The 17,934-nt window shown below is 46.3% G+C and overlaps 1 protein-coding gene across 1 annotated transcript in view; it reads right to left on the bottom strand.

Moving 5' to 3' along the window:
• Window positions 1–17,934, bottom strand: part of LOC146861879 (uncharacterized) — a 241,267-nt gene that overhangs the window by 176,755 nt on the left and 46,578 nt on the right. The window contains exon 2 of the mRNA XM_085641050.1: window positions 10,125–10,245. Within this exon, the coding sequence (XP_085497176.1) occupies window positions 10,125–10,245 (121 nt within the window). The remainder of the gene's footprint in view (window positions 1–10,124; window positions 10,246–17,934) is intronic.

The following is a 17,934-nucleotide window of genomic DNA, read 5'->3' as shown; positions in this document are numbered from 1 at the left end:
CCTGAGATTGCTGAGAGGCCTAAGGTGGTACGAACCGGTGACGGGCTGGAGGACCTGCTTGAGCCACGGGGATACAGACTTCGGTACTAAGCATAGCATTATCAGTGGGGAGGAAGTGACCCACTGGTCCCCCACATATGTCTAATTGAAGGAATGATGGTATCAGCACAATGTCACAATGTAACAAAAGTTAGGACAATACATTTGTACAACGCTGTTCTTTCATTTACATAAATTGACAAATTCAGGGGGGCAACAAGGGAGAACAAGAACTCCAGCGCCGGAGGGACTATCCAGATCTTGGCCCCGTGCCTACACACCCATAAGGCACTAAACATCCAGGTAGCGAGGTGTAGCGTTGGGGACTATACAGAGGCAGGGCTGCCAGGGAACCCCTCTCCTTTCTCCCCGCTACTGGGTGAGGCTTCTAGGTACCTTATAGAAGACCCACTCAGTCAGATACACTGACAAAAAATGGGTTGCACCAAAGGAAAGCAGGTGGACCACCACAGCCCCACTAGAGTTGTGCATACCAGCTTAATGGAAGGCTCTCTCCCCATAACTGAAGACAATGTTGTACCCACCCCCCCACACTGGATCCTCCCCCCGATAAACTAGATGTTAACCTATAGGAAATCAGGGTGTCCCGGTTGGTACTGGAGCAACAAGTGGGCACTCTCACTACAGAGGTCAGCCTCTTGCGGGCCGACCACAAAAAATTATTGGAAAAAGTCCAACTCCACTCGATGGCGCTATCTGACATAAAAGCTTGGCGCAAGGAACAAACAGAGGTAGTTGGCAGACTTACAGCCACAGGTTGAGGAGCTACAAAATCAGGCAGAAGACGCTAAAGGGAGCATAAGAAGGAACAATATCAGAATAATTGGCCTGCCCGAAAATAGTGAAAGCAATAACCTGACCCAATTTATTGACCAATGGCTACGCATCACGGTAGCCCCAGAGGGTCTGACTGCAATGTTTAGCGTCGAAAGGGCGCACAAGGTCCCCACTGGGAGTCAGACTCCGGGGGCGCCGCGGAACCAATCATGACTTGGATCCTCAATTATAGAGACAGAGACACTCTATTCCGTAAAGCACAAGAACATGCACCTGTACTACTAGAGAATGCAAGAATCTTGTTGTTCCCGGATTATACTATGCAAGTACAATGCCAAAGGGCCTCCTATTTTGGGGTCAAGAAACACCTCCAACATCTAAACCTGAAGTACTCGCACCTCTTTCCGGCCTGCCCAAAATCATCTATGAACATGAGGGCCACTTCTTTGATGACCCAGAGATGGCGTGGTCCTGGATAGAGGCCAATTTCCCAGATCTCGCAATCCTAGAGGAGCCACTGGGGTGGCCTACCTATGCCACAGGCAGTGCATTGAAGGCATGGCACACAGGGATGTGTGCCATGTCGACTCTTCACTTTGCTCTGCACCAAAACCTGCAGCCTGCAACGGCAGTGTGTGTGTGTTAGGGTACAGGCCTAGGCGAAGCTGTGTTTGAACGCTCGCCAGGTTGGTGACTTGTTGCTACCGTGTTTTTTAAAAACCTGCTTTTAGATTGTAATTATTGTGTAATTTTTAAAACTTATTTGCTGCTTTGCACTTTACTGTTGGCCTCCTGCAGACCTCGCATTCACAGCTGCTTATTGGGGGTATAATTGTCGGGGTACCGCCATCTTGGCGGTTAGCGGTCTAGCTTTTCACTCCAGGACCTATAAATCTTCACACTGAGGCGACCGCGCAGCGCTACCGCCTAGGCGAAGCTGTGCTTGAACGCTCGCCAGGTCGGTGACTTGTTGCTACCGTGTTTTTTAAAAACCTGCTTTTAGATTGTGATTATTGTGTAATTTTTAAAACTTATTTGCTGCTTTGCACTTTACTGTTGGCCTCCTGCTGACATCGCATTCACAGCTGCTTATTGGGGGTATAATTGTCGGGGTACCGCCATCTTGGCGGTTAGCGGTCTAGCTTTTCACTCCAGGACCTATAAATCTTCACGCTGACGCGACCGCGCAGCGGAAGCGCGCAGCGGGCGCGCGCAGCCCGTCTGCTCCCGTCCATGCTCGGCCCGGGCTTAGGGCATCTCCCTCTGGTCCGCTTGGTCCCCACTCTGTAACATACTCAAGGGAGCAGCTTCTAGTATGGGCACATGAGCGTGCGAGGACACACTGCCCTAGAATTATCCCTCATTTGATGAAGGAGGCACAGGATGTATATTGTCCCGAGTGTTCCTTCTCCTTGCCTAGTATTTCTGAGATTCGCAGTTCACTAAATGTTAACACAAAGACCATCCGAACCGCTCTGCCATCCATTAAATGTTTTCTGCTGAACGCTAGGTCGTTAATCAAACACAGTGTGGAATGTGCATTGTTCATGGAAGAAAACAATATTAAATTAGGGTTTATAACAGAATCCTGGTCCCACGAAGCTTCGGGGCCTGACCTGCTTAAGGCTACCCCCCCCTTGATTTTCTCTGTTTTACTCAAGACAGACTCTCCAAGAGAGGCGGTGGACTGGCAGTTCTGTATCAAGATTCCCTTAGACCTAGTTTTACTAATGCCTCCAATCCAACTTGTGAAGCTTTGCTAACTAACATTCAAACTTCAAATCACAAGACCTTTAATTGCGTCCTCCTCTACCGTCCTCCTGGGCCCAGGGGTGCGTTTTTAGACTCTTTGAGTTCCTTTTTAGAGGAGGTACTATGTAATAAGAACTTCACTGTCATGGGTGATTTTAATTTTCACCTGGAAGATCTGAATGACCCTGACAACATGAAATTGCAGCAAATATTTAGCGGAGACGGACTTAAACAGCTAGTCGAAGATTCTACTCACTCCGCAGGCCATACTCTGGACGGTATTTTCTCCAACTATCCCAACCTTGTTTATTCAAAATCGTTAACTCTCACCTGGACCGATCATGCAGCTGTGTTATTTGAACTCAAACAAACTCTACCTAAAAACCACAAACCGTTGGAGAGAGCCATTTTAAAAACTAGGTGCTGGAAAAACATTGATCATAATAATTACAATGGATGGTTTCAGTTCCTATGGGTTAAGGGGAACACAGCCACTAATTATGTGGTGTTATAGAGAAGAGGGGTAGTCTCCTGGGATAGGTGAGTGTGCACAGAAAGAGGAAGGTACTCCTTAGTTTGGTACGTAGTGCCCTCACACACCCTTTCGAGTGTATAGCATCATCATCGGGCAAGGTTGCTCCTCGTGGGGGTGGCGCTGCAGTCCCTCACGGGCCCCAAGGGGCTCTCTGGCGGAGATCTTTTAGGAGTTTGCCACAGTGGTGAGTGCGGGTATGTGGGAAGGAAGTGTCAGTGAGTGTGAGTTAAAATGGAACAGAAGGCCCTGTAAATTTTATTTGTAGGACCCCTGCTCCAAAATAAAAGTCAACGGGGATGGAGATGCACATTTGTGCCGTTGCGAGAGGGGAAACAGAACCAAATAAGTTCCCACTTCTCTCAACCCGAGTGTTGTGTGATAAGGTGCGGTTTTAAAAGGGGGTCGACATTGATCACCTTGCTCTAGGCAATCTTTTGCAGGGCTCATTACCTGCTCCTGTAAATGACATAGATGAGGCAGCAACTATCTACACAGACTGGGTGGACCTGGCCTGTAGGAAATTAGTGCCAGATAAATTGTGCATCTCTAAGCGGGTACACCCTACTGCCCCTTGGTACTCTGAAAGTCTAAAAAACCAAAAGTTAGAGTGCAAAAAATTGGAACGAGCATGGAGGAGAGAGTACAGTGATATCAGCAAGGAGGCCCATAAGACAGCCTTGGCCAAATATAAAAAACTATTATTTGAAACAAAAAAGCTCTACCATGCGGAACAGATTAGAGGTGCTAGTTCCTCCTCTAAAGAGCTGTTTAGAACTATCTCCCAGTTAACTTCTTTCACTAGTCCTAAAATTGAAAGCAATATAGAACTTTGTGAATCTCTGGCTGCTTTTTTTTTTACAAAAGGTCGAAAATATCTTTTCGTCCTTTACATTCACGCCTACACCTTTTAACCAGGTTGTGTCAACAGGACGCCGAGAGTACAACGGATCTTTTCTTACCCTTGACCATTTTATACCTTTAGAACAGCCTGGAGTTATGAAGCTCCTCTCTGAAATTCGCTCCGGCTCTCCGCTGGACCCTTGCCCAGCCTCGGTCTTGAGGCTGGTCCCGGATATCATTGGGGAAGCCCTCACCCCATTGTTTCGCTCCATTTTTAAATCCGGCTGCTTCCCTGTTCTATGGAAGACTGCTTCAGTTCTCCCACTATTAAAAAAAACCAACTTAGATTTGAGAGACCCGAGCAACTATAGGCCCATCTCTCGTCTTCCCTTCCCAGGTAAGATGATTGAGAGAGCCATGAATGTTCAACTTAGCCAATTCCTGCATCTGAACTCATCCTTGGACCCTACGCAGTTTGGGTTTCGCGCCGAACATAGTACCGAACTGGCACTGTATAAAAACCACTGATGAGATCAGGGTGGCTCTAGATCAGGGTGGCGCCGCCATTCTTATCCTTTTGGACCTTTCGGCCGCATTTGATACGGTCCATTATGAAGTTTTGATGGACCGTTTAACAGCGGTCGGGGTCGGAGGTAGGGCCTGGGATCTCCTGAAATCCTTTCTAGCTAATAGATCACAAACGGTGGATCTCGGCAGGAACAGCTCTAAGCCCTTTGTCATTCCCTGTGGGGTCCCACAGGGGTCTTCACTCAGCCCGACGCTGTTTAATGTATATGTTACCCCGCTGGCCACTTTGGTTAAATCTTTTGGATTCCAGCTCTCATCGTATGCCGATGACACACAAATTGTGTTGTCAATCAAAACGGGGGCAGAGGCTGAAACAGCCTCTAAGTGTCACAACTGTATGCAGGCAATAGCTGCCTGGATGGCAGCAAACTGCCTCAAGCTTAATGCTGAAAAGACTGAGGTCATACTTTTTGGAAACACTGCCAACCTCTGGACATCAGACTGGTGGCCGACGTCTATGGGAAGGCCTCCTGTCCCAGTTGCGAAGGCAAAAAACCTTGGGGTGCTTGTAGATGCAAAATTGTCCTTTGAGGATCAGGTTAGCAGGGTTGTCTCTTCCTGCTCTTTTACACTTAAACTCTTACGCAAAATTAGATCCTTTCTCCCAGAAGACTGTCTAAAAATTGCAGTCACGGCACTCATCCTGTCACGGCTGGACTATTGTAACAGTCTCTATATTAATATTAAAAAAAGACATCTGTCTAGACTCCAGACCGTGCAAAACGCTGCAGCTAGATTACTTACCGGCACACCCAGGTTCACCTCAGTAAAGGCAGGACTTAGATCTCTACACTGGTTACCGGTGGCAGCCCGAATTCAGTTCAAGGCTTTATGCTTAGTCTTTAAAGCTCTCAACGGCATTGGCCCTGACTTCTTAAAACATTCTATTCAGTGGTATGTGCCAGGGAGAACCCTGCGATCGCTGCAGTCTAAACGTGCTATTCTTCCCCGCTACCACAAACTCAGTTGGGGTGGTAGAAGCTTCTGTCACTGTGCCGTTAAGGCCTGGAATAGTCTCCCTTTTCATCTTAGGAACTCTTCTGGACTTCTTCCTTTCAGAAAGGGTTTGAAAACTTGGCTTTTCTCTTGAAGAACCTTTTTCCTCCTAATTTCTTAATCGGCTCGCTTTGGCAGATAGCGCATAGCGCCAGGACACCTCAGGGTAACAGTGCGCTTTAGAAATCTTGATAACATAACATAACAGAACAATATGTGCTGCAGTCCGTAGAGGCTTTCCCTGATCATAGTGCACTTGGTACCTTTTACAAGGGACTTACATGTGGCCAGAGAGTTGCCAATTGGGAGTGCAACAGTACAGTTTTAGGGAAAGAACATAGGCCCTGGGTACCTGGATGGCAGGAACCCAGGGCAAACTTAGTCTAAGAGCATCAACATCAGGCAAAAAGTGGGGGGTTACCATGCAAAAAGTGGGGGGCAACCATGCAAAAAGGAGCACTTTCCCACAGAAACCTCATGAGAAAAAAAAACAATACGATTCAACTATTTTGTGAAAATAGGCTTAATTTTCAACACTGACGAACCTCAATGGTTTGGAGAGCGCTATTTTGTCCTGATGATGATCCTAAAAACAAATCAGAAAGTGACCGAAACATCAACACTTTTATGGACTTTCCCATTTTCAATTTTGTGCCGTTAGATTACGTAAGTGGGAGTCGAATAGGACGTTTCATTAGATAAGTGGAGACTGATATTTTTTGTAACATAATATGTCTACTGTGATTTATTTAATGATTGTGGCATTTTTCTTAATGCTATTAGAATATCATATATGAGCCAAAAATTCAATATTTAAAAAACTTTCTTTTTGTAAAACAAACGCTTGTTGAGATATATTCTCTAAATATAATCAAAGCAGAATGAAGGCCCACGTGAGAACCCATCTAAATCTTGCTAGCTATTGACAAGATGTCAACTTGCGTATAATGTTGTTGAATTATTCATTTTAGTTCTGCTTTAATGTCATACTAGTGGTTCTGGAATCCCAAAGGTGTGGTCTGTTAAGTAATTAGGTATAGCAACAGCCTGAATAAAGTATGGGTGTCTCTCTTCTTTGTATAAAGCAGGGTCAATAATTTTGATAAGGTGCTTATTTTTTCTTATCAACAGATAAAACATTAAATATGCCTTCAAGGCCAACAACCAGTACTTGTAAAATATATTTCTATGTGGATACATATTATTAGACAGCCTTTCTTAATCCCAGAACCTTATTCCAACACAGCCCTCGGTCCATCTAGTTTCAGTGCCAACTACAGACATTCTTAAATTGCTGCTAAGCAGCAAGGCACACACAACTTTTACTGTTTATGCCAGCAGGGAGAACAGACTTGCCCCTAAATTGGTTGTTTAAATTAAGAAGGGCATTCATATTGGTAGCTGCTCTAGAATGATACAGTTTTACCACAAACTTCACTGAACTTCTATAACTCTCCAATATTTCAAGATATCTTGATGCACCACAGTCACCTCCATGATCACCTGGGGTGGGTCTGCTTCCCATATAGTAAATAACATAAATGTTGTTTTAATGAACCCTACCACAATTCATCTTACATTGTTAGATATGATGGCCAAATGGTCTGTCTTTTCTGTGATATACTGGTGATGAGCAAAAACAGGGTATCATCCTCACATGAAATTTATGACAGCCCAATCATACTTCTAAGTACAGTCCTCTTGTACGTTTTCTTCCTCTCTCTATAATGGGACGACTTGAAACTCATTTAAATACTCTCTATCAATAGGAAGAACATGATGCACCTAATATATTTTCAAATGTTCTAGACAAAACTACTCCATGGTGCTCACACTCCTGCTTTAAAAATCATACAGCTAGCCGCAACACATTCAAGATACACCAATACAGTACTGTGCTAGTTTTCAGCCTGGGAATCCCCATTATCCTCCAGTGTAGGTTCACTTATTGGTCTAGATTCTTCCATGCCTTCCGTTCGATTCCCCATCCACATTCAGATGTGGCTGTATCGCTGGTCAACAGCATATAGAGACATGTGGCTAAGTCTCCAGAGCTGCAAACCACAAAAGGAGGCACAGGCTCACATCCTAACAATCTGGGAAAGTAATTTCCATGAAGGAAGGAAGGTCAGCTAGCCCTGCTTGTCATCCTTACATGGCTAGCATACACGAAGAATTGCGATTAATCTAGAACACTGCCCAGTTCAGGATGGGCTGGAGAAATACAACATTGAGATATGTGAGAAAAAAAATCAATGAATAACATTTTATAATGAACTCAATGCAAACAATAACAAATTATTTTTTTAAAGGAGCTGAAGGTTAATTTTTGTTGTTGCATATATCAATGTGAGCAATCTTTTGTATACTGTGAAGAGGTTGAGCATCTCCCCAGGGTGTGCTGCCCACATTCATAATGATCAGACCAATGAAAAGGGATGAAATGGGAGAGCGGAACCTCCTCTATAAAGTTTCTTGGCAGCTCACTGCTACATTTAGGTTCCAAATATCGGTACCACACTAGTTTCGAAAATAAGAAAAACACTGTGGCCGTTCCTAAATATACATATACATACATATATATATGCAGTTGCCAGTAGGTAGTTACAGTTAGGATGTAGTTTCCATAAGAAGACCGTTTTTTGATTTGGCAATATTTTTAGCATTGTTTAACAAATCTTTACGAAATTTTCAAAACTAATTCGCTAGTCACTTCTGCAGCTGTCTTGCAAATTTCGTGGTGCTCTGCTAAGCGGGGGCCGAGAAAAAGGGGGGTCCAAAAACGCTTTTTCTCCATGGTAATTTCTATAGGAAGTTTTAGACACGGCTACAGCCCGAATTGCTGAACAGAATTATACCAAGTATGCAGAAAGGTAGCTCTTGATCCAGTAAGTGACTTTTGTTTGTTAAATGGTGTAAATCCGTTCAGTAGTTGAGGAGAAATTTAAGAAATTTCAAATTGCGTATCTGGGGATGCGGAGGGTCTGCGACCTCTCCCAGTCTCGAGCCAGAGATAAACCAGGAAGTGTTGGCAGCCTTCTTGTGACTTTTTTGAACCCAGACCAAAGAAAAAAAGTAAAAAGAAGAGGGGGTAGGGTAGAAACACCCTAAGACCCTCCCCACCCTCAGGGCCAAAAAAGCTTTTTTTTTTTAAAAAACCAAATTAGGCAGGAGTCACACTGGATCCGTGACGCCCGCTGACATCGTTTAAAAAAAACGAAGAGCGGACTCCCACGCTTCGTTTAATATAGGCCCCCAGGTGGGCCAGGTTCCAGGGACACGTGTAAATAATTATGCGGGGCCTGTGCTGGCCCCCCCGTAACCCCGGAGCCTGCCAGCTCCCCAGGGCTAGACACAAGAAAAATGCAGGGCGGGGGCCACGCGGTCCCCCCTTGCATCCCTGGGGACCGCCAACTCCCGGGGCACAAATACAATAATTAAGGGGGGTCCGTTGCAGACCCCTGGCCCCAGGGGCCACCACCTACCCGGGGCTAAATTCACAAAGGAGGGGGGCCGCGTGGCCCCCCTCCAGGAGCCCTACATAGCCCTGGGGACCGCCACCCCTCATGGCCGGCCACAGAAATGTCCCACCCCAGGCAAACTCAGCTCTGCTTTCAGCAAGCGAGAGCAGAAAATGCTCCTGCTTGCTGAAAGCAGAGCATGTGTCTGTTTCCCTGCTCGCTATGAAGCAAGCAGGGAAACAGACAGTTCTTTGGGATCCAGGGAGCTGCACGTTAGCAGCTCCCTGGGTCTCAAAGCAATACCTGCTCTTGCAGGAGGCGGGGAGCCGGCAGGGATCGCTGGGGCATTGAGGCTCTCCTGTGGTCTCCAAGGTTTTAAATGTGGGTGTCCTGTTTGGGACCATGGCACCCACACTACGGGCTAGGCCCCGTGTGATGTGGTCCCTTAGGCCGAAATCGTCCCAGGAGCCCCCCCCCCCCGTTCCTTTAAAATAATCTTTTTTTAAAAGGGGCAGTCCCCGGGGATGGGGTACCTGGGGCCAAAATGGCCCGGGAGGGGGTTCGTGTGCCTTCCTCTCTTTTTAAAAATAAAAATAAAAAATTTAAAAGGGTGCAGACCCTGGGAGATGGGGCACCCGGGGCCCAAAACAGTCCAGGGAAGAGGGGCCACGTGGCCCCACTCCAGGAGCTCTACATGGCCCTGGGGACCGCCACCCCTCAGGGCCAGATCCAGCAATGTCCTGGGGTGCCCACCCAAGGGAGACTGCAGTTTGCTATGGCTTGCTCCAGCCAAGCCATAACAAACTCAGCTCTGCTTTCAGCAAGCAAGAGCAGGAAATACTCTTGGTTGCTGAAAGCAGAACATGTATCTGTTTTCCTGCCCGCTGTGGACAACATTTAATTTATATATAAATATGAGGGCTGTAGTTAGTAACTTTAGTTTTGAAACTTGCCATCATATACTATATATCTTTTGAATGGAGATAAATAAATGCATGTTGAATGTTCCTACACGTGGTTAGATCAACACCAATTAATTTACATTATTATTTATTTAGGATGGATTTGTCATGCTTTATATAACATTGAAAGGTATAATGATTGGAAAATGTTACCCAGTGAGGTCAAAGCTTGGTGAATTTCCTTCATCACATTTGTATAAAGCTCCTTCTGCCACTCATATAACAACTTCCACTCCTCTTCAGAGAAACAGGCAGCAACATCCAGGAATGTAACCTGTGCATGGAAGAAAACATGACAGTTGACGAAGTCGTGTACTTCACTATGTGAAAATATGATTCTATGGCAATATCTACACATCACATAAAACAGAACATATTTCGTCAGAGAAAGGAAAGAGGCAAGAAGAGAGACACAAAGACACCAGGGAGAAGGGAGAAAAGAGAAGAAAGAGAGAGTGGCAGAGACAGTGCATGTTTCGCTCATACAAAGAACAAGTACCCATCTACCTCCTCCCCTTCGCAGCCAAAGTCACTGAGAAGACCGTCAATGCACAACTAACAAGATTCATCAGCGAGAACTCCATCCTTGACCCCTCCCAATCCGGATTCCACAGCAACCACAGCACAGAGACCGCTCTACTCGCCGCCACAGACGACATCCGCACCCTCCTCAACCCAGGACACACCACAGCCCCGATCCTACTCGACCTCTCTGCAGCCTTCAACACCGTATCCCACCGCACACTCACTACCAGACTCCACAACGCCGGCATACAAGGAACAACCCTCGATTGGATCCGCTTGTTCCTCACCTGCAGAACCCAAAGAATCAGACTGCCACCCTTCCTTTCCGAACCCACGTAAATCAACTGCGGAGTCCTAGGATCATCAGTCAGTCCCACGCTTTTCAAAATATACATGGCCCCCCTCGCCGCCATCATCAGACAGCACGGACTCAGCATAGTATCATATGCCGACGACACCCAGCTCATCCTCACCAGGGACCCCATCAACACCAGACTCTACTTCCAGGAAGGAATGAAGTACGTCGCATCCTGGATGAGCAGCATCTGCCTGAAGCTCAACTTGGAGAAGACAGAGGTCGTCGTCCTTGGGCCCTACCCCTCTGCATGAGACAGCATATGGTGGCCCACCGCCCTCGGCAGCCCTCCCACCCCCACGGACCATGCCCGAAACCTCGGCATCGTATTCGACTCCTCCCTCTCCATGAACCGTCTGGTCAACGCCATCGCCTCCAGCTGCTTCAACACCCTCTGCATCCTCCGAAAAACCTTCAAATGGATCCACCCGAATCAAAAAAAAAGTCTGTCACCCACGCATTCATAATCAGCAGACTGGACTATGGAAACCCCCTCTACACCGGGATCAACAAGTCTCTGCTCCGCAAGTTCCAGACCATACAGAACACGGCAGCCAGACTCGTCCCCGGCATCCCTCGACACAAACACATCACCCAACACCTGCGGACCCTCCACTGGCTCCCCGTTGAGAAAAGAGTTACTTTCAAGATACTCACCCATGCCTACAAATGCCTCCACAACATCGGACCTCAATACCTCAATGAGAGAATATCCTTCGACATACCCAAGAGAAACCTCCGATCCGCCGACCTCGCCCTCTCCGAAACCCAGCGCACCCGCAGAGCCAGAACAGGTGGAAGAGCCTTCTCCTACATTGCGGCCAAGACCTGTAACGAGCTCCTAATTGTCATCAGACGCAGCCCCACCCTGAACAGCTTCAGGAAGACACTCAAGACCTGGCTCTTCGTCTGAACGGAGCTGCTTATCCCCCCTCCCAGCACCTTGAGGCCCTCACGGGTGAGTAGCGCGCTTACAATTCCCCTGATTGATGGATTGATTGAGCACAGATATCAGTAGTGCAAGTTCTCCTTCTACTCAAATAAGATAAAGCACAGGCAGTACCAGAACAGAATTCTCCCAAACACTTGTTGCCAGTCCAGCACGGACAATACGAGGGCACGCTTTGTTCCCAAACAGAGCACAGGTAGCAGCCGTGCCCATATGGATAGCAACAGTGCAAGCACACAAACTATTTATAACAGAAGCGGCAGCAGTACAAGCTACCCTCACATACAGAATATGTGGCAGCAGCACTCCAAGCATCTCTCATATGTAGTACAGGCCTCAAAGCAGGATTCCCTCAAACAGTCTGTGTACAGGAAGGGTAAGATGCATATACAGAGAACAGTTACAGCACGAGCAGCAGCAATGTGAATGCCTCTCACTTTGGGAAAACATTTACCTTTTCAAAGCATTTACCGTTGAAAGATCATCTTAATTTGTGTACATCTTTAGTGTCGTTAATAACCTGGTCAAGCCTCATGCATACTAAGGCATACAATATGAATAGCATGTTGTGTTGTTGTTTCAGCCTGACAACAAAACAATACAATTTACCAATACAGTGACATGATGCAGACGACAGAGTGCATAAATGTCTGAGTCTGATCAGTTTTCAATATTTCAAATATGTGCATAATTTACCTTCACCTTCGAGAAATATTAGCATGTATTAGGCAGAGAGAACCCGGCAACCTCATGGGTCTGGGTAAATTCCTAGTGGGACAGGAGGTTTCCTTCCGCTAACAGATCTCCCAATGGGTGCATACCTGCAGCTTTACAGGGTCTCAAAGTAAATGATGTTTTCAGGCCCAACTGTGTCGGTAGCCCTCTCAGGAGTATGTTAGGAGCAGATTGTGGGGGAGCTGTGTGTATATTGGCGCCTGTTTACAATATGTGACTGCGTTATTTAAAAGAAATGGTAAACAGGGGCATGGTAAAAGGACCCCATACTCATGCAGCACTTTCGGGTGTTACCCTCTGGAAGTTTAATGGGAAGACACATGATTATGTAGCATAAAATACCATGATCATTTCTCTTGTCTTTTCATTTGGGAGAACCCCATGAATGACACTATTATACCTATGTTAGTAAGTAATTTTGAAATCTAAGTACCAAAATAGCAATAAAGTCGGAAAAAAAATACGCAAGCATAAGCAAAGCCAAATGTTTTACTCTTTGGGACATTTTGGCTTTGCCAATGGTTTTTTAGCAATACTTTACAGCACCCCTGATGCAGTCTGGCTTGGCTAGAGTAGTAAAAAAAAAGCCTAGGACACGCCATTTTTAGTGACAAATCCGAGTAGGCTAGGAACATTTTTATAAAAAGGTATTTTTTAAGCAGCTGGGGCAAAAGCAACAGAGAGGGCACAGGTGGGAGGGAAGCAGCACAGATGGCAGGGTACAGCAACATGGAGCACATTGGGGGAAGAGAAGGACAAAAGTGAAATACAGCATGGTAGTGCTGGGGCCAGAAGCAAACGAATGAGAAAAAAAAGATGGGGAGAAAAGGGATACAAGGGTGAGGCGATATGTAGATGGGAGGGAGTGAAGCAAACAGGCGAGAGAGAAAGCAATATGATGTGCACCAGAGGGGGGAAAAGAAGTAAATGAGAGAGCAGGCTAGAAAATACATGCACTCCCACAGAGTGTGTCACCAAAATGAAACAATAAGTGCCTGAAACGTAAGCAGTGGTAAGACACAAGTAATATGACCATGCTCTAGGGGATGGACAAACACCATTAGAGGAAGGATGAATAAGAAGCAAGCAAATGAGTGACAATATGGCCAACAAATGGTAAGCAATGGGCGAGCTCTAAGCCCACTGTCAGCTACAATAGGCGTTTCGCAAACAGACAGGTTACGCTATCTGGTAGGCAAGATCTAAACAGAAAACTAAAACAACCAGCTACCCTATTTTGAATAGGAAACAGCTCACAGTCACAAACGTATGGTAAGACAACAGGCCCCTAATATCTTTGCAGAGTTAAATGCATTTCACTTTGTGTTAAGGTCCTAGTACGCGTTGACCCAGGAGGCTGCATATCAGGCCAAGGATGCAAGACTAAAGCAGTTTGTGTATGGATGGTTAGAATAGCAGATTTGCTGTTTGGGAGAATGCTGCAGCACTGGTACAGCTCTGTGCATCCACTGCTGTAACAACAGGGCACTTGTAGCCAACAAAGTCTGGTACACACATAGCTGATGTAACTGGGTCTTAGTCACTGAATGGCATGGGGTGGTGCAGCATATGACTGGGGAGTTATGGAACAGTTCTATACAAGAACTATAGCATTAAGATGAATGGAGTATTGCAAATGGGGTTCACGGCACACTGATAATTTATACTCTGTGGTGTTGCTAGTACTATAATGGCAGTGGCAATGTGTGCTGTGTCTTTCATTAGCACAGTAGCAGGAGATGTCACAGACCAGGATTGCACAGTATCGGTATAGCTTTGTGTGAAGGCCACTGCTGAAATACAGAGCGGTACTCTGTGCCAAAGTGACTAGAACAGTTTTGTGTAGGTTTTACTTCAGTTATAGCATGGAGCACATTACCACAGACTTGTGGTACATTAACAAAGCTGTGAGAGTACCAAAAATGCAAAATGAAGTGATGCTGCAAGTCTGAAACGGTATGCTCCTGCACGATGTGGGTCCTTGTATTGAAATCATTCGGTACGACAAGCCAGCATTTAGGTTCACTTGCTGAGCTGTATATTTGTCAGAGTAAGGGAATAGCAAGGTAAGTGTGATGCATGTCAGTGCTGAAGTGCATCAACAGAGCTGTGGTTGGGGCTAGTTCTGGAATTGTAAAGAATGTTTTTAATCAGGACTGAGGAACACTGGTAGAGATGTGATGACCCTCTTAGGTTATTGGTTTGGTGTTAGCATGGGTGCTACAGCGCAAGATTAAGGAGCACTTACTGCCTCGTCCATTTGGCAGTTTGTTCTATTGTGGGACAGGGGGCTTCGGCTTTAGTAGACTATGCCTACTGGTTTGGAAGGGTCTGGATTGGGAAGAGAATTCTAGGATATATCAAGAAATATGTTGAGGGAAGATGGCTAGCGTGTGGGCTAGACAAGCTGTAAAGTATGGGAGGTTGAGAGGGAAGGAGAAAGGCGCAGTAAGAGGAAAGGTGGATGGTAGAGCAAGTGGTGCAGAGGAGAAAGTGAAGTGTACGGGAGAGTTTCAGGAACTGCCCGTCAAGTTACCCACAAAATAATTCATGGATGATTTTTTGCTGCATTTAATATTCATACAGCTCTTGTCTGTGTTTAACATCGTCCACTATATTTTAACTTTGAGTTGTCTGGCTCCCTCAGCATGGTGAGGTAGAGTAGGTTGTTTCTTGAATGCTGGTAAACATAACTGTGCACTTATGGCTACGTGTTGCACTTAAATGTTTAATCAAAGAGAGAAGTAGCATATGTTTTTAATGTACTGAAACACCTTACCACAGCCTGAAACCGCAGTTGAAGACTTTCTCCTACTAATATACACTATGTTGCGCAGTTTTTAATGACTCTCAGTAACTTCCTACTGTAGGTGTATTTGGTAGTCTGGCTGCAGGGCACATGGGATATGGTAGCAAAGGGATGGCATCTCATCACACATCCAAATCTTAAAATACATATTCCTTATTTTCCTCGATATACCAATGATTTGTTGTATAGTGACAAGTATACAGGTGACCAAAATAGTATATTCCTAAGAATTTTATTTTTCCTTTTACTGTTGACGCGGACCTGTTCTTTAATGCTGATTTCTTCCTCTGCGGATTGCACTGCGTTGCTTATCATAGAGTTCAGAATGAAGTGAAACCCAACTCGTGCCATAGAGCAAGCAAGTACCCCAAGCTTTCACACTGGTGAGAACTAAAACATTGGCAACACCAGTACCTTTCTTTGGGTACCAGAACAGGTAATAGGTCGGAGAACTCATATGGGGAGCCGAGACTGATGTGTATATATTATACATATTATTTAATTATTAAGTAAGTGACAAGTTACAAACAGCCTTTAAAATTAAGTGGGATTTCACAATGGGGGCGTTACAACAAACAATTGATGGACGGAATGCTGACAATGCAAACATTCTCCCCCAGTCAAGAGATCTGGGTTAAATCCATCGTTCTTTTGCCCACTACACCACCCCAGTTTGGACATGGCCATATGCAAATCAGTCTTGACCCTGTGCCTCATGGGAACAGTCCAGCCCGAACTGCCAAGCCATGTCTTCCCTGGACCAGAATGAAGCATCCTAGGACCGGTTTCTGGCTATCGGCCGTCATCAGCCAAGATAGCTTGACTCCAGTGGCGTAGTGAGCACGGGTCCCACGTCTGGGAATACCCATCCCACTTAGGGCGAAAAGCGTTACAACAAACAATTGATGGACGGAATGCTGACAATGCAAACATTTTCCCCCAGTCAAGAGATCTGGGTTAAATCCATCGTTCTTTTGCCCACTACACCACCCCAGTTTAGACATGGCCAAATGCAAATCAGTCTTGACCCTGTGCCTCATGGGAACAGTCCAGCCCGAACTGCCAAGCCATGTCTTCCCTGGACCGGAATCAAGCATCCTAGGACCGGTTTCTGGCTATCAGCCGTCATCAGCCAGGATAGCTTGACTCCAGTGGCGTAGTGAGCACGGGTCCCACGTCTGGGAATACCCATCCCACTTAGGGCGAAAAGCGTTACAACAAACAATTGATGGACGGAATGCTGACAATGCAAACATTCTCCCCCAGTCAAGAGATCTGGGTTAAATCCATCGTTCTTTTGCCCACTACACCACCCCAGTTTAGACATGGCCATATGCAAATCAGTCTTGACCCTGTGCCTCATGGGAACAGTCCAGCCCGAACTGCCAAGCCATGTCTTCCCTGGACCGGAATCAAGCATTCTAGGACCGGTTTCTGGCTATCAGCCGTCATCAGCCAGGATAGCTTGACTCCAGTGGCGTAGTGAGCACGGGTCCAACGTCTGGGAATACCCATCCCACTTAGGGCGAAAAGCGTTACAACAAACAATTGATGGATGGAATGTTGACAATGCAAACATTCTCCCCCAGTCAAGAGATCTGGGTTAAATCCATCGTTCTTTTGCCCACTACACCACCCCAGTTTAGACATGGCCATATGCAAATCAGTCTTGACCCTGTGCCTCATGGGAACAGTCCAGCCCAAACTGCCAAGCCATGTCTTCCCTGGACCGGAATCAAGCATCCTAGGACCGGTTTCTGGCTATCAGCCGTCATCAGCCAGGATCGCTTGACTCCAGTGGCGTAGTGAGCACGGGTCCCACGTCTGGGAATACCCATCCCACTTAGGGCGAAAAGCGTTACAACAAACAATTGATGGACGGAATGCTGACAATGCAAACATTCTCCCCCAGTCAAGAGATCTGGGTTAAATTCATCGTTCTTTTGCCCACTACACCACCCCAGTTTAGACATGGCCATATGCAAATCATTCTTGACCCTGTGCCTCATGGGAACAGTCCAGCCCGAACTGCCAAGCCATGTCTTCCCTGGACCGGAATCAAGCATCCTAGGACCGGTTTCTGGCTATCAGCCGTCATCAGCCAGGATAGCTTGACTCCAGTGGCGTAGTGAGCACGGGTCCCACGTCTGGGAATACCCATCCCACTTAGGGCGAAAAGCGTTACAACAAACAATTGATGGACGGAATGCTGACAATGCAAACATTTTCCCACAGTCAAGAGATCTGGGTTAAATCCATCGTTCTTTTGCCCACTACACCACCCCAGTTTAGACATGGCCATATGCAAATCAGTCTTGACCCTGTGCCTCATGGGAACAGTCCAGCCCGAACTGCCAAGCCATGTCTTCCCTGGATCGGAATCAAGCATCCTAGGACCGGTTTCTGGGTATCAGCCGTCATCAGCCAGGATAGCTTGACTCCAGTGGCGTAGTGAGCACGGGTCCCACGTCTGGGAATACCCATCCCACTTAGGGCGAAAAGCGTTACAACAAACAATTGATGGACGGAATGCTGACAATGCAAACATTCTCCCCCAGTCAAGAGATCTGGGTTAAATCCATCGTTCTTT

This window comes from Triturus cristatus, chromosome 2_2 (assembly GCF_964204655.1).
Source record: "Triturus cristatus chromosome 2_2, aTriCri1.1, whole genome shotgun sequence".
Taxonomy (NCBI): Eukaryota; Metazoa; Chordata; class Amphibia; order Caudata; family Salamandridae; genus Triturus; species Triturus cristatus.
The sequence above is the reverse complement of the archived record's forward strand: the minus strand, read 5'-3'. Positions and strand labels throughout refer to the sequence as shown.